This window comes from Bubalus kerabau, chromosome 3 (genome assembly GCF_029407905.1).
Source record: "Bubalus kerabau isolate K-KA32 ecotype Philippines breed swamp buffalo chromosome 3, PCC_UOA_SB_1v2, whole genome shotgun sequence".
Lineage (NCBI taxonomy): Eukaryota > Metazoa > Chordata > Mammalia > Artiodactyla > Bovidae > Bubalus > Bubalus kerabau.
Genome location: NC_073626.1, coordinates 121,507,517 through 121,529,952, shown reverse-complemented (window position 1 = coordinate 121,529,952; position 22,436 = coordinate 121,507,517). Strand labels below are relative to the sequence as shown.

Sequence of the window (22,436 nt, the reverse complement as noted above, 5' to 3'; positions counted from 1 at the left end):
CTTAATAATATTTTTATTTTCCATCATAATATTCAGTCAGTTCAGTTCAGTCCTTCAGTCACGTTTGACTCTTTGTGACCCCGTGGACTGCAGCACCCAGGCTTTCCTGTCCAACACCAACTCCCAGAGCTTCCTCAAATTTATGTCTATTGAGTCAGTGATGCCATCCAACCATCTCATCCTCTGTCATCCCCTTCTCTTCCTGACTTCAATCTTTCCCAGCATCAGGGTCTTTTCCAATGAGTCAGTTCTTTGCATCAGGTGGCCAAAGTATTGGAGTTTCAGATTCAGCATCAGTCGTTCAAATGAATATTCAGGACTGATTTCCTTTAGGACTGACTGGTTTAATTTCCTTGCTGTACAAGGGACTCTCAAGAATTTTATCCAATACCACAATTCAAAAGCATCAATTCTTTGGCATTCAGCCTTCTTTATGGTCCATTGCTCATATCCATACAAGTCTACTAGATAAAGACCTTTGTCAGCAAAGTAATGTCTCTGCTTTTTAACATGCTGTCTAGGTGTATCATAGATTTTCTTCCAAGGAGTAAGTGTCTTTTAATTTCATGGCTGCCATCACCATCTGCAACGACTTTGGAGCCCAAGAAAATAAAGTTTGTCACTGTTTCTATTGTTTCCCCATCTATTTGTTATCTATTTCCATTGTTTCCCCATCTATCATAATAGTACCAGTCTTAAAGATACATTTTGTTGCTTCTTAAATCTTTCTTTGAAATAAGTGTAAACTCACAGACAAGTTAAAAGACCTGTTCAAGAAGCATCTTCATATCCCTTAGACATATTCTTCATGTATTTATATTTTGATACATTTGTTTTATTTTTATATCTCTCTATTGTTTCTAAACTATTTGAGAGTCTAGTAGAAATCTATTTTTTTCAAAATCAATTAGAAATTTAATTTTTTTCTCAACAATTTGACAGCAATTTTGAAGTATTGTTTCCATTTACCCCAGAATAATTCAGTAAGGATTTCTTAAGAAAACTGTGGTATCCTATATTATTAATAAAATGTTTTTACAGTAAAAGAATAATAATCAGGAAACAGAACAAACAATTGAAGTTGATTGCCGGAGTCCAGCTCCAGCAGCCAGGGAATCAGCCTGAAGGGATGAGCGGTGTCAGCGGAGAATGATGTTTATTCTGACCCAAGGTGCAGGACTGCATGTTTATTTCAAGCTTCAGGTTCTCTTTTATACTTTGACAAAAGCATTAGGTCAGAGGTTTGACATTTTCAGTTCCCCCTCACCCAGATTTATTGTCTCCAGAAATCACTGTTGCCCTTCAAACAGAGTTCCTGCTTCAGGGAATCGGCTTTACTATCCATTATCTACTTCCTTTTATGTGTCCTATACTTAACTTGTGATTTCATTGTAACCCATGCCACATCCCTCAGTTTATTTCTTATCTTTCTAAATCCTGTTTGCCCCTAGTATCTTAAGCTCACTATCTCCTAAAAAGGCTTCTAGCTATTAATATCTCTAACATTCCTAATCTCCATAAGCTATAGTAAAATATGCCAACACTACAACATTTCTTAAATTTTTAGCTTCTAACTATTCTTAATTACTCCTAAACCTTAAACTCAGCAAACTTCTTTTGCCATAAACATTTCCCTCACAAACAGGTCTCAGATAACAATTCTTCCCATGGCCTCAAGCTGTGGCCTACGTACTCATTCTGGAACATTCTTTGTAAAGATCCTTGAACAAATGTCAATGGTTAACTTTATGGATTATTTTCTGGGCACAACTGCAGAAGGCTTTGTGCTTTCTCATGTTTCTCTCAAGAACAATAAGCACCTTAACATTCTTTCCAGCCAACTCAACCGAAGAAAGGAAAGAACAAGTCAGAATCACAAGACCTAACTCCTTCATCCTGGGACCGTGCCTGCAGAATGAGGAGAGGGGGTTGGGGCCGTGCCTCCATTTTGTCAATAATGCCTAAAGCGGCTCCTGACAGTTGATGCCTTAACGTATAAAAATAAGCTGAGAAATTCTCTTATGAATTGTGACCTATTCTGGTATTTTTGGTAAATTTATTACATTTTGTTTATACAATAATATTATCTACAAATAAAGATAATTTTACTTCTTCTTTGCCAATCATCATGATAGATATTCCATGAAAGTTACTCTGACTAGAGTCCCTAGTATTTATTTAATGTGTAGCATTAGACTGTCTATCCTTACTTTATTGTTGATCTTAAGGTAAACATGGATAATGTTTCACCATTGAATATAATATTTGTTGATTATTTTGTGGGTATCCTGCATCAGAATGGAGATATTACTTTCTATTCATTTATGTTGAAAGTTATCATGAATGGATGTTGAGTTTTGTTAGTTGCTTTTTCTTCATCCAAGATGATTGCCTACTTGTTTTTCTATTTTTTTCTGTTAAAATAGTGAATTACATTGATTTTGAATATAAACTAATCTTAAATTCCAGGCTAAAATCCTATTTAGTCATGATGCATTATTCTTTATATTTGCCAGAAGGATATGTTAATATGCTAAAAATGTTTTATATACATATTCACAACAGATATCAGTCTAAAATGTTCTTTTTAATGTCTTTGTCTAGTTTTGATAACAGGACAATGTTCTCTTATAAAAATAAAGTTGAGAAATTCTCTTTCTTTCCCACTTTCTAGAAAATGTAGGAAAGGTTAAAAAAAAGAAAATCCATTTTCCCCTAGTTTTAATGAAATATAATTAACATACAACATTGTGTAAGTTTAAGTTGTACAACATAATGATGTGATATACGTATATATTATGAAATGACCAATAAAAGAAGTTTTGTTAATATCTATCAACTTACATAGATAACAGATTTTCTCCTTGTCATGAGAATTTTCAAGATTCTCTCAGCAACTTGCAAATATATTATTACTATTCTAACAGGTAAGAGGTGATATCTCATTATGGTTTGCATTTCCTTAATGATTAGAGATACTGGGCACTTGGCTATTTGACTATATTCTTTGGAAAATACCTATTTTAGGTCATTTGCTCATTTTAATTGAATTATTACCTTTTTGCTATTGAGGTATGAGTTCTTTATGTATTTCTGAACAGTAACCCAGCATCAGACATACGATTTGCTGGTATTTTCTCCCATTGTTTAGGTTGGCTTTTCATTTTGTTGACTTCTTCTTTGTTGTACATAGGCTTTCTAATTTGACATTTGTACATTTATTTTGTTGTTGTGCTTTAGATGTCATATCCAACAATCCAATCCCAAGATCAAAGTCAATAAATTTTCCCCCTTTGTTTTCTTCAAGGATTTCTATGGATTCAGGTCTGTTACTTAAGTCTTTAGGCTTCCCAGGTGGTGCAGTGGTAAAGAATCTGCCTGTCTATTCCGGAGACCCAAGAGACCCAGGTTTGATCCCTGGATTGGGAAGAGCTCCTAGAGCAGGAAATGGCAACCCGCTCCAGTATTCTTGCCTGAAAAATTCTATGGACAGAGAAGTCTGGGCTTCTAGTCCATGGGGTCTATAGTCCATGGGGTCACAAAGAGTCTGACATGGCTGAGCACGCGCACACACACACACATACACACATTTAAGTCTTTAATCCATTTGAATTCATTTTCTGTGAGTGGTGTAAATAGGGTCCAATTTCATCCTTCTGCAGTGGTTATACAGTTTTCTCAGCACCATTTCTTGAAGAGACTGTCCTCTTCTCATTGCATGTTCATGGCTCCTTTATCAAACAGCAGTTGAATACATATGTACCAGTTTATTTCTGGGCTCTCTATTCTGATCCATGGGTCTATGTGTCTTTTTATGCCAATGTTATACTGTTTTAATTAACATAACTTTTAAGCATAGTTTGAAACCTGGGAGCATGATGACTCCAGGTTTGATTTTCTTTCACATGATTGTTCTGCTATTCAGGGTCTTCTATGATTCCATAGAGATTTTATAATCTCTTTCTCTATTTCTGTTAAAAATGCCATTGGAATCTGTTTGAGAGAGCATTTAATCTACAGGTGAACATTTTAACACTGTTAATTTTTTCCATTCTATGAACACAAGATATCTTTCCATTTTTTTCATCAATGTCCTATAGTTTTTGATGTAAGTATCTTTCACCTTCTAAGATAAATTCATTCCTAAATATTTTATTTTATGCATTCTATTGTAAATGGAATCTTTTTTTTAATTATTTTGATAGTTTGTTATTGTGTAGAAACAGTACTGATTTATGTATGTTGATTTTGTGTCCTGCAACTTTACTGAATTTATTGATTACATCTAATGGTTTTTAATTAAGTCTTCAGTATTTTCTATGTATGAAATCAACTGCATATAGAAGCATATTTACTTTTTTCTGTCCAGGTCTGATGCCTTTTATTTCTTTTCTTATCGGAAAAACTTCTTGTACTGTGTTAAACAGGAGTGGTGAGAGTGGACACCCTCATCTTCCTGAGCTTACAGGAAAAGCTTTTATTTTAGCTTTTCACCACTGAGTCTAAAGTTATCTATACATTTGTTATATGGACTTCATTATGTTGAGGTATATTGCCTTTATATCCACTTTGCTGAGAATTTTTTTTCATGAATGGCTGTTGAATTTTGTTAAACATATTTCATCTATTGAGATGATTTTTATCTTTCATTCTATTAATGTTGTGTATCACACTTATTAACTTGTATATGTTGAATCATCTTTGCATCTGAAGGATGAATTTCACTTGATCATGGTGTATGATCCTTTTAATATGCTCCTGAAATGAATTTGCTTGAATTTTGTTGAGAACTTTTACATTTATTTGTTATTTCTTGCAGCATCTTTGTCTAGCGTCAGTAGCAGAGGAATGCGTGCCACATAAAATGAGTTTGAATGTATCCCCTCCTCTTTGACATTTGGGAAGTGTTTGAAAGGATTAGTGTTTATTCTTCTTTAAGTACTTGGTAATTTTCACCAGTGAAGTCATCTGGTTCTGGGCTTTTCTTTGTTGGGAGGATTTTTATTTATGATCAATCTCTTTAGTAGTAACTGGTCTATTCAAGTGTTCTATTTTTTCATGATTCAGTCTTCATAGGTTTAATGTTCTTAGAAATTTATCCATTTCCTCTTGGTTTTCCAATAAATTGGCATGTAACTTTTCATAGCCATCTTCTATGAACTTCTGTATTTCTGCAATATCTATGTCAATTATTATGTTCTCTCTTTCATTCATATATATATATATATATATATATATATATATATGTATTAGTCTTGTCTCTTTTTTGGCCAGTCTGGCTAAAGGTTTGTCAAAATTGTTTATATTTTCAAAGAACCAGATCTTAGTTTTATCAATTGATTGTATTATTTTCCAACTCTCCATTTCATTTATTTGTGCTATAATCTTTATTTTTCCTTCTTGCTGCTAATTTGGGGCTAAATTTATTCTTTTTCTAGTTATTTGAAATAAAAAGTTACGCTGTTTTTTGGACAGCTTTCTATTTCCTTGATGTGTGTGTTAATAGCTATATACTTTCTTCTTAGACCTCCTTTAAATAATTCCCATAAGTTTTGGTATATTGTGTTTCCATTACTATTTGGGTCAAGATACTTTTCTATTTCCCCCCTTATTTTTCATTTGATTCACTGGTTGTTCAAGAGTGTGTTGTTTATTTTTCATGTATTTATGTTTTCTCCAATTTTCTTCCTGTATTGATTTCTAGTTTCATATCACTGTGGTAAGAAAAGAAAAAAAAGCATGATTTTAATCTTTAATTTGCTGAGACTTGTTTTGTGGCATAACATATAATCTATCCTATAAAAAGTTCCATGTGTGCCTGAGAAGAATGTGTATTCTGATGCTGTTGTATGGGAGTGTTCTATATGTGTCTATTAACTCCACTTGGTCTATAGCATTGTTAAAATCAACTATTATCTTTATTACCTCAATGATACATCCATTGTTGAGATAGGATGGCATTCTAGACAGGTCAGCTGTTATCTTGTCCAGGAACATGGAATTTGCTATTGGGGTCTATTTTGGGACAAAACCACTTCTGAAACTCTGAGGTGTATGTGTTGTTAGATAGGACTTGCTTGATTTTCTGTACAAGCTTCACTGTAGGATGAGCTCTACTATTGCTCCCATCAAACTTCCTAGTGAGCCGGATTGGGAAGTATAGTAGACAGGGCTATAAATTAGCTTCCTTATCCAGGGAGAGTTGGAGAATGGGCTCCAATGCCGGCAGAGCACATTGTAAGGGACTCCAAATCAGGCAAATCTGAACAATGTATTTCCTGAGAAGACAGGGACAGTGGTTTTGTTCTGTAGGTGGGTATAGAAGGCTGGATGTACTGTTCAAATACCCCTGTAAGTGAGGATATAGGACAGGTTATATGCAGCACCTGGGTGCTCTGGTTAGGTTTACCAGTTGGGTGGGGCTAGCAGTTGTATTGAGCATTGAGTGAGGGTATGAATTAGCTTCTTTACCTGGGTGAGTCCACAGACCAGGACCCAAGATCGGCAAGGCTACTGTTTAAAGACTGAATCATGCTAAACGGTGCATCAAGCTCCCTGGCAAGACAAGCATTAGTTTTGGATCTGCAGAAGGGCAAACCACTGGCTGTGTTTACTGCTCACTCAGGTGCCACTGGGCAATATAGGTTTCCTGATCAGACAGTCCTGAGCTGCACTCAGTAGTAGACAGAGCTATGAACTAGCTTCTTTCTGCAGGGCTACAGAACAGGGTCCAATGTTGACTGTGCTTGCCATTTGGGATCCTGAATTGGATAAAACTGCAAACCTAGTTCCCTGCCTGGATAGGATCACTGTCTTGACTGTACAGATGGCAAAGATGCTACTTTGAATTTCTACTTGAGCACGACCGGGAGAATGAAATGTCTGCCAAGATCTGAGAGCTGATGGCTATAAGTTCCACTCTACCCTTTTCCATCACAATCTGCAGTGGTCTAATCCTCCAAATTCCCCTTCCTGATCCTCCTGAGGCAAGACCCAAGTCAGCCTTCCATGAAGAAATCACAATTCTGGAGGAGCTAGATGTCCACCGTGGACTCTCTTTTTTCCACTGGAGAAACTAGGCCTAGAGACATCTCTCAGTGTGGCACACAATACTGGCCTGAGGGGAGGGGGTGGTTATATGGTCAGAGTGTAGCCACTCATCTTTTTAATGGGTTCTTTTCAGTCTCTGTGGCCCAGGGGTGCTTCAGTCTCATCTCCATGTCCTAGGATTTTCACAACGGTGTTCTATATATGGATATTGCTTTTGGTCTTCTGAGAGAGACTAAAGTCTGGAATGATCTATGTTGCCACCTTGATGACACATGTGACTTCTTTTATTTCTTAAATCATTAAAGAAATCCATCACTGAAGCCACTGGTTTCTGGAGTTTTTGTTGTGGGAAGATTTCTGATCATGGAATTCAATTTCTCTAATTGATATGGAACTATTTCAATGTTTTTCTTCTTCATATATGTCATTTTTGGTCATTTTTACCTTTTGAATGGTATTTTTCATATCATATCCTCAAGAATTTATGGCATACAACTCGTTTATTACATCAAAATATTTATTTGCACTATATGATTTCCACTTTCTTTTTTTATTGAGGTTATGGTTGATTTACAAAATTAGTTTTCAAGTACACAACAGTGTTATAAAATCTTTATACTCCATTTAAACTTATTATAAAATATTGACTATACTCCTTTGCTGTAAAATATATCCTTATGGCTTATATATAATAGTAGTTTGCACCTCTCAGTTCTCTGTCTCCACTGGTAACCACTAGTTTGTTCTCTGTATCTGTGAGTCTATATCTGTTTTTATATATTCATTCATTTGTTTTATGTTTTAGGATTCCCGTATAAGACATAATACACAGCAATTTTCTTTCTCTGTCGGATTTATTTTCCCAAATATAATAACCTCCTGGTCCATCCACATTATTGTAAATGGCATCATTTTTTTTTATGACCAAGCAGAATTCTATTATGTGTATAGACTCTGATTAAACAACTTAGGTTTCTTTCCTATTTTGTCTATTGTAGATAATGCTATTATGAAGAATGGAATGCATGTATATATTCAAATCAGCATTTTTGGGTTTTGATTTTACATATAGATATATATACACCCAAGAGTATATTGCTGGGTCATATAGTTTTGTTTTTAGTTTTCTGAGGAACCTCATACTGTTTTCCAAGTGACTACACCAATTTACACTCTTACCAACAGTGTACAAGTGTTTGCTTTTCACCACATCCTATTCTGATAGGTGTGAGGTGATATCTCATTGTGGTTTTGATTGGCTTATTGATGATTAGCAATGTTGAACATATTTTCAGGTGTCTGTTGGCCATTTGGAGGTTTTCTTTTGGAAATTGTCTATTGGGGCCTTCTGACCAATTTTTAATCAGGCTTTTTTTTAATATATTGACTTTTATGAGCTGTTTGTATATCTTCTATATTAATCCCTTGTGAGTCATAGCATTTGCAAATACTTTCTCCCATGCACCAGATAATCTTTTAATTTTGTGAGTGGTTTCTTTTGCTGTGCAAAAGATTTTAAGTTGAATTAGATCTCATTTAAAAAATTTTTTTTAATTTCTTTCACTTTAGGCGACATTTAAAAAAATATTGGTACAATTTATGTCAAAGAGTGTTCTGCTTATGTTTTCTTCTAGGAGTTTTAGGGTTTCAGGGCTTATATTTAGGTCTTTAATCCATTTTGAGTTTATTTTTGTATACTAAGTGAGGAAATGTTCTAATCTCACTCTTTTATATGTTGCTTTCCCCAGCACCACTTGTTGAAGAGATTGTCTTTTCTCCTCTATATATTCTTGCCTCTTTTGCTGTGGATTAATTGACCTTGAGTGTGTGGGTTTCTTTCCAGCCTATCTATTCTGTTCCACTGATCATGTCTGGTGTGTGCCAATACCATTCTGGCTTGATTGCTGTAGCTTTGCAGTATCATCTGAAGTCAAGGAAGTGTGATGCTTCCAGCTCTGTTCTTCTTTCTCAAGATTATTTTGGCTGTCTGGAGGCCTTCTGTCTTTTCATACAAATTTCAAAGTTATTAGTTCTACTTCTGTGAAAAATGCCCTCAATATATCCATCGGGACTGTTTCACCTTGAAACTGGCACTTTGTGGGGTGTTTCTTTTTTCATCAGTACAGATGAGTATTCATCAGGTTTTCATCTTTTAAAAATAATTTTTGCTTTCACCAATTTTCTCTATAGATTGCTTTGTGTTTATTTGTGATTTTATTTTTATATTTCATTCTTTCTAATTGCTTTGAACTAAATTTATATTTCTTTCTCTAGCTTATAACTTAGAGCTTTATCATTGATTGAATACCTTATTCCTTTTCTAATATAAGCATTTAAAGATATAAACTGCATTTTAATATACATCATTTTCTTCATCTGCATAATAATAGTTTGACAAGTTATGTTTTCATTGTGCTTGAATTCTAAAATTTTTTGTGATTTTCCTTTAACTTATGAGTTATTAGGAACATTTTTAAAATTTTCAAATATTTTCCAAATATTCTTTAGTTGCAGGCATGCTGGGTTGCTTCAGTCATGTCTGACTCTGACCATGTGGACTGTAGCCCTCCAGGCTCCTTTATCTATGGGATTCTCTAGGCAAGAATAGTGGAGTGGGTTGCCATACTCTTCTCCAGGTAACACTTGTTATTAATTTCTAATTTCATTCTCTTATACTCAAACAATATACTCTGCTTGATTTCAGCTTCTGCATTTTGAGACTTGTGAGTATTTCCTTTGTACTCAAAGGGACTATTGATTATATAGTCGTTAAATAAAATTTTCCTAAATATCGATTTAAGTTGTTAGTATTGTCTGAATCCTTTATTATATTAATGGACTTTTTGATTACTTATTTTTTCCAATACACTGAAAATCATATTTATGATTTAAGTCCCTAAGTATATTTCTTTCTGTTTCTTCTTTAGCTTTTTCAGCTTTTGATTATAAATTTCACTTATGTATTTAGAATCCTTATTATTAGATATATAGGTTCTTAGAATTGTTATAGCTTCCTAATCAATTGACACTGTATCATTATTAAATTATTCTGTTAATATTAAAACTTTTATTTCTCTAATACCTTTTTGAAAAGCTCAAAACTAGAGTGTATTTTATTTTACTCCCACATGTATCATATTTGGCACCTGTACTTCCCTAATTTTGATCTGAGTTTTCATCTGATATCACGTGTTTTAGCCTAAATAACTCTCTTTCCTGCAGATCTACTTTTGATGAATTATCTCAGTTCCTGTTTATCCAAATCTATCATCTTTTGTCTTCATTTTTGCAGGGTATTTTCATAGGATGTAGACTTTTAGTCTGATACATTTTTTCCTTCAGTCCTTAACAATGTCTTTCCATTGCTTTCTGGTTTGCATTGTTTCTGGTGAGACAGAAGCAGTATTATTCACCATTATATTTCACAATATGTAACGTGCTTTTTCTCTCAGGATACTTAAATTTTTTTGCTTAATCTTTTGTTTGAAATAATTTATGTAGTATGTGATGACATATTTTATCTTTATTTTGAGATTTGCTGACTTCTTGGATTTATGGATTAATGGCTTTTCATCAAATTTGTGATATTTAAGTCAGTGTTTCTTATATATTTCCCACCCCAATATCTAAAAATTTGCCTTCTGTATATATAATTTAACATATATACCCGTTTATATTGTTTTATAGGTAATAAAGCTTTGTTCATTTTTTTCCCAGCCTTTTTCCCTTAGGAATTTTGTTTGAATTATTTCTATTTCCCCTATTATAACAGATTCTAACTTGTTGATAAGTTCATCCAAGCAATTTTTAATTTCAGACACTGTATTTCTCAGTCCCTGAAATTCCATTGTTCTATTTTCGTAGGTTTTATTTAGCTACTGAGATTTTTCATCGGTTTACTAATTATAGCCACTCTTTAACTTGTTAAATAAAAAAAAAAACAACAGGTAAAGCTTTTTTTTTTAAGTTTGTTTGTTAATTCTAATATCTACATCCTTTATAAGTCTGCTACTTATTTTTGGGGAGGTGGGTGAGTTATGTTTTCTATGTTTCTAGGTATATAGCATATTTTAATTGTATGATTAATATCATGAATGCTGTTTTGAGAATTCATTTTTATTTTTTTTTTTTCAAGAGTAGACTTTGTTCTGTCAAGCAGCTAGTTCACAAGCAAATGATTCCTTCAAGGTTTAATTTAAAGGTTTATTAGAAGGAGTTTACAGTAGTTTTATTCCTAATACTTTTTCTTTCTGGGCTCTGAGTTGAACTCAGGGTTTTTACTGAAAGATCTCTATTTTTGCTGTTCATTGCTCCAAAGTCTCCAAGCATTCTGCAACTTGCATATTCTTTATTTGCTTCTCTTTCTGAGCTAGGCCCTGTGCTTACACAGCTGAGTACTGAGATAAAGACTTAAGAGATCCTTTACATAGTTTGCTGAAGTTCTTTTCTATATAGCTCCCATCCTGTGGTACTTATCCTGCAAATTTCAGCCACCACAATAGCCTCAAACTAATTCTCCCTGTCTTAATGGATCAGTTGTGCTTTTCTTGGATGCCATTACCTTACAGTGTGGCCTCAAATGTGTCACCAGTAGGAAACTACAGGTTTATTTCACCTTTCATGTCTCAATTGTCTTATTGTCCATCATCTGACTATAGTCGTTTAATGAATTTTGTAAAGTTTTAGAATTGATTTCTTTAGAGATACTATGCTGGCAACATTTACTCCATCATATCCAGAAGCATAAGTCTGAAAATTTTGTTGTTAAATAACTGAGAATTCTTGACCAAGTACCCAATATGTATTATAACAATTTAAACTGATTCAAGTATCTCCTTTATTAAGGATCTTAAAAACTATACATATAGAATCTATTGAATATTCTATAAATATGATTATAGAATTTAAATACAATATACTTTCAAAAGATATTCAAGAATCTTTTTTTTTTTTTTACTATTTTCAATTAATTTAAAGACAGAGACACTTTTTTAGAAGACTAATCTGAACTACAGAAAATCACTGAATCTTTTGGAGTGTGTTTAAAAAAGACAGAAAAGAAACATCCCATGTTCTCAAGTTAATCACTGTCAAAATGTAGAGAGAAAGCTCCTATTTGAGAGTGAAACTAACATGGCTTGGACTATCTTTTATATTATATAAGAATTCATTGTTTTAAAGCCTAGTTTATTCTCTTTGGTTTATCATCTGTATTTCTTACTTTAAAGTATATAAGACGTATGAATTAAAGTATACACTGCTAATAGAATGACTATTCTACTACCTTCGGAGTTAAATATTGAAGTCTTTGCACAAATGACTGCTTAATTTTCCTTTGAGAGGTAGCATAAAAGATTTTATTTTAAGCATAAAGGAAATCAAATTATACTCACTCTGCTACAAGCACCAGTAGTGGTCTCACAGACTGTGAGGATGGAGATGTTCTGAGGTCGATTTAACCATCTGACCACCGTCTTCGTGTTGCTTACCCATTTAACCATAGTGATATAGTATTCTCTAGTTTGGAAACAAAATTAGAATTTACATTTAGAGCCAGAGAACCTACATAGTTCCAAAAATTATACTTGTTATTTTATATGCAGAATAAAGGAAACACTATAAGGATGTCATATTACATTAATCTCTCTCTCACTCTCTCTCTCTCTCTCTCTATATATATATATACATATACATGTGTTTCTCCAAGTATTGACATATATAAATACAAACTGCATGTATACATGTATATGTAAACATGAGCACATTTACAAATATACAGAAAATCTGAGACTAATGTTAAAAGTGAATGATTTTCACAGAACATATTTAGAAAAATAAAAATAATCAAAATGCTACACCTTTATAAATAATTTTGTTATTTTTTGTTGATTAGTATAGTACTAACATATGTGCAAAATAAGTAAAAGCTTTCTAAGCTGTATTCTATTTTATTTTTTCAAAAATATTCAATAATAAATTAAAAGGCAAATCTTATTATTGATTTAATAATTATTTCTTAGGTATGATTTCCATGTCATCTCACTTTATCCATGTGGACTTGAGATACAGAGTCATGAATAGTTTGTTTTGGTCTTTTTGCTTGTGGGACAAGGGCCACTCTCAATCTTATTCATAATACTTCTTACAATATTGCTTTTCTAGCTTATTCATTTGAAAAAGTTTAAAGCATACAAAGAATCAAATGGAGAGTAATGAAGGGCTACCGAATTTTTGGTCTATTGAGGATGCTAATTATGATGACTGTGATGTCCTCAGACTGGTTGTGGACTGGGGAAAGTTATATTTTTCCCTTACAGTTTATATTTTTTCATTATAGAGTCTATGTTTGGAAATTTACATAATATGTCACCAAATCACCCAATCTACACATAACAAATGCACTCATCCATAATTCAATTTATGATAAGAAAAATTTAACAAAATCACCCAGTTTAAGAATATATGGGATGCTTTAGAAATGGTTTGAAAAATGCCATCCATGTATATTATGTTAAAATTAATCCATCAGATTTTTATATGACTTAGAAGAAAAACACTTATGAAAGAAGAACCTTCTGTCCTTAGACACATCTGGGTTAGACATTCAGCTACCCGAATCTCACATATGTAACATTATTGAGCAGTTAGTGCTATCTCTAGAAAATGTGTTAGCCCATCAAAGAGAAAATATCAGTGGAAGGACAATCATAACTTGTTATACAGTGAATCCTGACATATCTTCTTCAATAAGCTCTTCAAGACATCCAGTAGCTTTCACAACCAGCTGAGTCCCACATGAAAACTGCCTAGAAACTCAGTGAAGTCATAGAATAAAGTTCTGTAAATAAAGTTAACAAAGCAACTTCAAATAAAATATGCAATGATTTAGGATTAATCTTTGGCCAAATCAATGGAACTTGTAATTCTTGAAAAATCTATCTATCTATCTATCTATATATATCTTGTTCATTTTCACTGTGCTTTATTTAAACTGATTTATTTTACATGTATTATGTTTGGCAATGTGAATACTAAAAAGGAAAAATATAAGCATCAGCTTTTAAGAAATACTTAGACATTTTAGCATGGAGAAAAATGATAATGGATACTATAATCAGGAAAAAATGCTGAATTGAGATAATATATATATTTATCATTAATTGGCATAAAAGCTCAAAACTGAAGGAAAACAAATTTGATTGTTACAAACAACTGATCATAGATTGCTCAAAGTGCCCATATTTATTGAAAAATAATGTCACATAGAAGAATTTTATAAATGATCAGAAATTTATCTCAATTAACCAAAGTGAGTGGTAGTATACTTTGTGCCAAATGAGAACTAACATGAATGATTTTAAAAATAGTTAACAACAGGAACAACAAATAAAATGTATTCATTTTGAGTGTTTTTCCTTTCAAAATAGTCCTCAAATGAAATGTTTTAAGAACATATTTGCAATGTCTTCCCAGATATTGATACATTATATTTGTTACCTATGATAGGAAATCTTGACTAAAAGAAAATTTTTATTTATAAAAACAATTAAAATTCAATTAAAAACAAAATTCAACTGGTGCAAATCTGGTGAATAAATGATTCTTAAAAGGAAACTAACTTAGGTGTAAAATTAAGTTAAAAATTATTATTTATAGTCATACCACTTATATTTCTCTTTGATCAAATAATATTATTTTGTGCATTTGTGCATAATGTATCTTATGTTCATCAGCAAAATTTAGTCTTATGTGAGACATTTTAGTACATATATTCATAAGGATTAGAGTTCTACACAAAATAAAACTTGTAAAGTTCATTGAGATAATTTCAAACCATTGAAATCTCTGTGATAAAGTGTTGGAAATACCCAAAATGAAAGATAAAGTGGAACTTGACACCTAAAAAGGGAGGGAAGATTACATCCCATATTCTTTCTTTCTTTGTTCCAAGGTCCTAGGTGCACATCTCCTTATGATTCATAAAGACTTTTTCAGTTTGCATATAAATATTTAGGGTTGCTCTGAATGAGGAAGTAAGGACATGCCCTTACCTGAAAATGCCACACTATTTGGCCTGCCTGTTGCAAATGTGGCTGTCCTCCTGGAACTTCATCTCATGAACACATTAGATCTGGTGTCCCACAACCAGTGGCCAGTAAAACTGTCCCTTCCTTCTAACTGGCTTTCCTGCTTGTTCCTAGTCTCCGTGGCTCTGGATTACCCAGGAAGTCCTCAAGGATTTCTCTGGTCCTCTTGAGCCACTGAGACAGAAACAAGCGGGTTAGAGGGATTGCACTCAAGTCAAGAAAGACTTTCTACTAGCTGGGTGGTCTGGTACAGGAGATCTAATTGTTCACAAGAGTGTGTGAAATGGAGGTGCCAGCATCACCAGCAGACAGGTGCGTTAGCAGTCACACCTGTGTTTTCACTGGCTTCCTGTCCAATCACTCCCCTTTGTTCACAACAATCTTTGTGCAGATATTCTCACATGCTTCCAGATAATCCAAGATCTCTGCCCATTAATGTATTGTGATGACATTCATGACTAACAGCTAGGTCCTCTGTTGCTGCTGCTAAGTCGCTTCAGTCGTATCCGACTCTGTGCGACCCCATAGACGGGCAGCCCACCAGGCTACCCCGTCCCTGGGATTCTCCAGGCAAGAACACTGGAGTGGGTTGCCATTTCCTTCTCCAATGCATGAAAGTGAAAAGTGAAAGTGAAGTCACTCAGTCATATCCGACTCCTAGCGACCCCATGGACTGCAGCCCACCAGGCCCCTCCATCCATGGGATTTTCCAGGCAAGAGTACTGGAGTGGGTTGCCATTGCCTTCTCCGAGGTCCTCTGTAGGCCTCTGTTATTAATAGTAAATATGTATTACTTATAAGAAGGGTCATTTCCCTAACAAAGATACATTTATTAATTATATTTTTTGGAAGGCATAGACATTCATTGGAAAAATAAGAGATGCAGACTAGACATGCTTCAATTAAATAGGAAGAAAAAGCACGGCAGTTTTAAGCCCAGAGTGACAGTGGCAGTTTGACAGCATCACATGAATGAAACAGTCTGAAAACAGTAGGTCACAAAGGCTGGATGAAAAAAGAAAGATTTCAGGTAAACAAAATAATGTCAACGATGGAGAGTGAGGAGAACCTAAAGATAAACCATTATTTTTATTCTTCAGCCTAGAGATGAATGAACACAGGAGACGATCACTTCTCCAAAACAGTGTGACAATTCGCTACCATGTAGAAAAATCTACATGATTCTTTATTATAAAAAGATTTCCTCTAAAAGTTAATTATATATTTTTAAGTTCATACCTAAATTCTCTAACATCTATGGGAATACTGCACCTAATAAATATGGAAGTATTGCTACTAATGTTGGTACCAGTAAACTAATTTGTATATTTATTTATCTAATGGGGCTTCTCTGGTGGCTCAGATGGTAAAGAATCCACCTGCAGTGCGGGAGACCTGGGTCAATCCCTGAGTTGGGAAGATCCCCTGGAGTTGGGCACTGCAACCCACTCCAGTATTCTTGCCTGGAAAAAATCCATAGACAAAGGAGCCTGGCAAGCTACAGTCCATGGGGCCACAAAGAGTTGGATAAAACTGAGCAACTAAGTACACACCCATATATCTAACAGTTACAAAAATTAAGAGTATTTGTTAGTTTTGAATGATTTAAGAATACCATGGCAAATAAGATTGGGAAGACAGATAAAGGAAAATAAGTTATAAAGGATACCTAAAGTACCACAAAGGGCTTTCCTGGTGACTCAGATGGTAAAGAATGCACCTGCAATGCGGGAGACCTGGGTACAATCCCTGGGTTGGGAAGATCCCCTGGAGGCAAACCACTCTAGTATTCTTGCCTGGAGAATCCCCAAGAACAGAGGAGCCTGGCAGGCTACAGTCCATGGGGTTGCAAAGAGTTGGACATGACCTAAGCGACTCAGCACACAGCACAAAGTATCACATAGGGTAAACTCCACGTCCAAAAGACATAAATGCAGTTGAAACAGTTATATAATCTACAGTGCATTTGAGAAAAATATGGCAAGTTTTCAGGAAAAGCACAAATAATACTAAGATAAATCATCTTGTATGTATAGGCTTGTGTGTGTGTCTGTATGTGTTTGTGTGTGTGGAGAGAGAGAAAGAGAGAGAAAGACTGAAACACACACACACACACACACACACACACACTATACATACACAAAGACAGAGAAAAAGAGACAGAGACAGAAACAGAAACAGAGACAGAAACAGAGACTTTTCACATGGCTTCAGATAAATTATTGTGTATCCTGGTGGACATCTCCAACTCACCCCTAAAATAATAACCATGATAAGTTTCTTAAGGTCAATATTATCCTTAAATCATTTGCATTGAATATTCTCCATTTGCCAGATCTAGTCTGGAATTTGCCCCTTGCTCCCACCGTTTCCAGAGCCTGAACTCGACCAACAGGTTTCCTAGCCCAAGAGAGACCTCTGGAGGAACTCAAAGCTTTAGAGGAGAGGATTCAGTTTTATTCTCTGGACACTCTCCCCCCATTAGGGTCTGGTTTGGCAATTACTGAATTGTTCTACCTGCTGATCCCCTGTTCTTTTGCTACAGACCTTTTCAGGCTTCTTAAGTGAGTCTGCCCCTTGTTTCTTCAGTCCTGGGGCAGTAAAAGCTTTCTGCTATTGCAGACTCATTTGTTGCATTCCCATCCCTGTGAGTTTCCTTTTAATCCTTCCCATATCTTTGCTCTGCTGCTGCTGCTGCTAAGTCGCTTCAGTCGTGTCCGACTCTGTGCGACCCCATAGACGGCAGCCTACCAGGCTCCCCCGTCCCTGGGATTCTCCAGGCAAGAACACTGGAGTGGGTTGCCATTTCCTTCTCCAATGCATGGAAGTGAAAAGTGAAAGTGAAGTCGCTCAGTCGTGTCTGACTCTTTGAGACCCCATGGACAGCAGCCTATCAGGCTCCTCCGTCCATGGGATTTTTCCAGGCAAGAGTACTGGAGTGGGGTGCCATTGCCTTCTCTGCATATCTTTGCTAAAGGTCCCTTAATTAATGCATTTCACTTGCACCTCTTGAGTGTGTCATCTTTTTAATTTTCAGAACCCTGACCAACAAATTATGAAAAATGATAACTCCTAGATCTCAAATGTGTATCTAACCAGGGAGGGCACAATAGTTTTCTAGCAAATTTCCATATGGCTAAAGTACTGAGTATTAACTATTATAGATACTGCAAATCCTAAAACAAAATCAAGAGAAAGTATGAGATTAATTTCCCTTTGATGTGCAGATAAATGTAGCATTCTTTGATTTGCACCATAGAATACTTTTATGTTGTTCCTGCTTGTGTGTTTTTAGACCCATTAAACTAACACCTGTGCTTAGAGAGGCTAAATATAGGTGATAGGAAATTGGACTAAAGTGTTCATCAGGAATAAATGAATAAGGAAATGTATAAGGAAACATGAAAACTGAAGCATGGGAAATATTTGAAAACACCATTTTGAAGTAAACTTTGATCTTGAGTTTTCCAACAAAAAGAGTAAATTATACACTTTGGTGCATTTCACATGTAACAAATTGCAGCTATATAATTGTTGTGTTGTTGTTTAGTCATTAAGTTGTGTCCAACTCTTTGCAACCCCATGGGCTGTAGCCTGCTAGGGTCCTCTGTCTGTAGGATTTGCCAGGCAAGAATACTGGAGTAGGTTGCCATTTCCTTCTCCAAGTTACATAATTATGGAAGAAAAACAAAACATGCTAATATGCTACATACATTGTGTAGGTAAGGTATTACCTGACTCTTCCAAATGTAGATCAAATTCATTGCCACAACAACAGACCTGAATTACACTTAAGAACTTTTTTTTCACAGGATGCTTCTTCATTCTTAGAGGGATCTAGTATATCATTCTATATTTCTATATATTGGATTCCCAACATTTAAAGATATGCAATATCTTTTTGTAATGGGTACCTAACTTGATCACATTTTACCTCAAATATAGAGAAATGTGCTTAACTAATACTCTAATAATGACAACTGATTCCACCTTTAGAAATTTTTGTATTTGATGACACTACTATGTCCTATCTGGTGAATTCATTAGAGAGGCTCTTAAGTAATAGTATCAAGAAAGAAATCTGGACATTATAAAATTGACTTCCATTTTAAAGATTTTAAAAATTAATGAAAATTAGAAATTATTATTTTAAGATGAGGGCATTCAGTCCCAGAGAGAGATAAAGTGACTTATCCAAGGTCATATAGTAAAGTGGTAGTAGAGATATAAATCAGACACTCCAATCCAGTGCCCTTTCTGTTAGTTCAGAGTGCTAAACATATCAGAGAAAGTATAGATCACAAAACATATTAGTAATTTTCATAATTGCTTCATTTGTATGTAAAACTTTCACTGCTGGTAAACCGAGTTCAGAAGTGGAAGTTTCATCTGATTTGGTCAACCTATACTGTATTCTATATGTCAATTTTGTGATAAAAGTATTTTATCACAATCTAGATGAAATGCTCTATAACTTGAAAGATGTTTTATTTCACTTTCTATCTCTCCTGCCAACTAATCTTAAGATTTTACGTCAAGCATACTTTTACTTTAGACTTCATCTTTTCCATCAATAATAGGAAAAGTTGATACTAGATAGTTAATGGAGGCCTTTCCAGTGGAAGCATTACATATATTTTTAACAACTCTTCAAGTAGGAAAAATGTCCACAGACTGAAGGCTGCACTATCTGTGAAAACCCCAAATATGATGAAAATTTCCCAAATATGTCAATGGAACACTAAGTGGTATTTCAACTTCAATTAGTCACCCTGTAATTATTTTTGATATTAAAAAAACAAACTATAAGCTTAGTTATATCATTCAATATAGTGTAAATTATATGGTTGGGAAGATCCCCTGGAGAAGAAAATGGCATCCCACTCCAGTACTCTTGCCTGGAAAATCCCATGGATGGAGGAGCCTGGTAGGCTACAGTCCATGGGGTCACAAACAGTCAGACATGACTGAGCGACTTCACTCACTCATAGTGTAAAATCTCCAGGGATGTTGTAAATTTTCACCAGGTTAAAAATTTGAAAAGTCAATTTACAAGTTTGAGATCACTGTGGATTTCACAATCCACATGATTATTTTATTAGCTGTTCAGTTATTGGAGATTTTACTAATACTAAAATATTGGAGATTTTACTAATATTAAAATGATGCTTTTGATCCATATGATGTATTTCTTTTGTCCCTGCTGCTGGTGATACTGCTGCTGCTGCTAAGTCGCTTCAGTCATGTCAGATTCTGTGCAACCCCATAGATGGCAGCCCACCAGGCTCCCCCTTCCCTGGGATTCTCCAGGCAAGAACACTGGAGTGGGTTGCCATTCCCTTCTCCAATGCATGAAAGTGAAGTTGCTCAGTCGTGTCTGACTCTTAGCCATCCCATGGACTACAGCCCACCAGGCTCCTTCATCTTCCTGGTAAGAGTACCGGAGTGGGGTGCCATTGGCTTCTCTGTACTAGGGCTTAAATAAATGGGATTCTTACGTGGGCTATTTAAAGCAAAATTGCATTAAATTTTTCTGCCTGGAGAACAAAGCTAGGGAATCATTGGCAAGTTAACAGGGAAAAAGTTGGAATATCACACACATTTTAGGAAGATGGTACTCTTTTAAGAACAGCCATTTAAAAATATGGAGCAGTTATTTTCAGGAAGAAAATTCAATAGAAAATTATCCTCTGCCCCCATCTCTCTCACACATGTCTCCTGCTGAAGATCTAATTCTTGCTATCAGTATATTTAGTCATTTTGTGGTGCTGGTAATCACCTTAAAACTCTAAATTCTTCCTGGGAACAAGAAGAGATCCAGAATGAGTTCATTCTTACACTAATGGAGGCAACCTCAGTTTTATTTTCAAGTGAATTTGTTGAGCTGATCACATCTCTCTCCAAATGGCGACAAAATGATCATTGGGGTTAATAGCTGTATTTTCTGGTAAAAGTGAAATTGAAATTACATACCTTGATTTAAAGCTATCTGGTGGCATGAGTTCCAAAGTATGAGTTGGTCCATATAGGTTTACAACATATAATTTGATTGTTGGGTTCACTTGACCTGCCTTTGAGAAAATGAAAGTTGCAATGCAAACATATTAAGCATTAGAATATATTGAGAAAGAAAGAAAATGCATTTTGATTCTTTTGCAATTTTGTGTTAGAATGGGGAAAACGTTTAATTTCTCTGAAGTAGAAATGATTTTAAATTCAACAACTTGATTGCTTTCAATTGTTTTTGTAGATTGCTGCTTCTCAAGCATTTTAGTCAGACAATTAAAGGTGATAGAAAATCATGATGACTTTATTCATTAGGCAGAACTACTGTGTTCTTCCCCTAGAATGACACTAGAATGGCTGGCTTTACAAAACAACTCACACTATAGGATATGAAATGCAAAGGGAAGAGAGCTTGGTTAATTTAAAAGTAAGAAGAGGAAGAAGAAAGAAAAAGAAAACATACCAAATCCTGGTGCTTAAAATTCCACAATACCTAATCTACTCCATGCATTAGTCATCACAGGCTTTCTTTTAAATTATAACAAATACTAAAATGAGGTATAAATTCCCTTAGGATGTAGTATGGAGCAGATTGCCCTCACTATGCACCAAGCTTGAAGACTAGAAAGACAGTGAACTGTAATTTGAGTCTATTAAATCAAAATTTGTGAATAGTAACTAGGCTGTATAGCAGTTAGTATGTTTCTGGATCCTCATGTGTGTTAAAGCACCACATGAATTATCTTATTGTATGTTCCTACTACAGTCCTAAGACCTATTTAAAACCATTTCCCAGATGGAGAAGCTAAGCAAATTGTTCAAGGTGAAGCATCCAATAACTAAGGGAGCCAGTATTTAACCCCAGGATGCTCTTAACTGCTCTAGGTCTGCTTCAGTTCATTCCTAGGCAATCATCATCTAAGTTTTTAAAATATACTGTGAACTTTTAGGGAGCAGACCTGGAAACTTAAATCAACGTATCGCAAGTATGTTGGGTGAATGAATGAAAGACTGTTTGTGTGAATAAATAATAGAATCAACTGACTACTTGTAGCTCAATGTGTTTCTAAAAAACACATCATCATCATTGTGGTCTAGCTGCTTTGTGAAGAGAAGACCAAGTGAGATATACAAAGGACAAGGAAATTAAAAGTGAGCTGAATTAAAAGACCTGGTAAAAATCAAAGGAGAATAATAGTGCTGATTTAAAGATAATGAAGATTCACATTCAAGGAATTGGTACTAACAAAATCCAGAGTTAAATTAGGACCAGAAGCAACATGATGTGTTCCA

The 22,436-nt window shown here is 34.7% G+C and overlaps 1 protein-coding gene across 1 annotated transcript in view; it reads right to left on the bottom strand.

Annotated features, from left to right (window-relative positions):
- Positions 1-22,436, bottom strand: part of DPP10 (dipeptidyl peptidase like 10) — an 802,980-nt gene that overhangs the window by 98,586 nt on the left and 681,958 nt on the right. Inside the window, exons 10-11 of the mRNA XM_055572870.1 lie at positions 21,111-21,208; positions 12,444-12,567 (exon numbers count right to left, since the gene is read on the bottom strand). Coding sequence (XP_055428845.1) covers positions 12,444-12,567; positions 21,111-21,208 — 222 coding nt within the window. The remainder of the gene's footprint in view (positions 1-12,443; positions 12,568-21,110; positions 21,209-22,436) is intronic.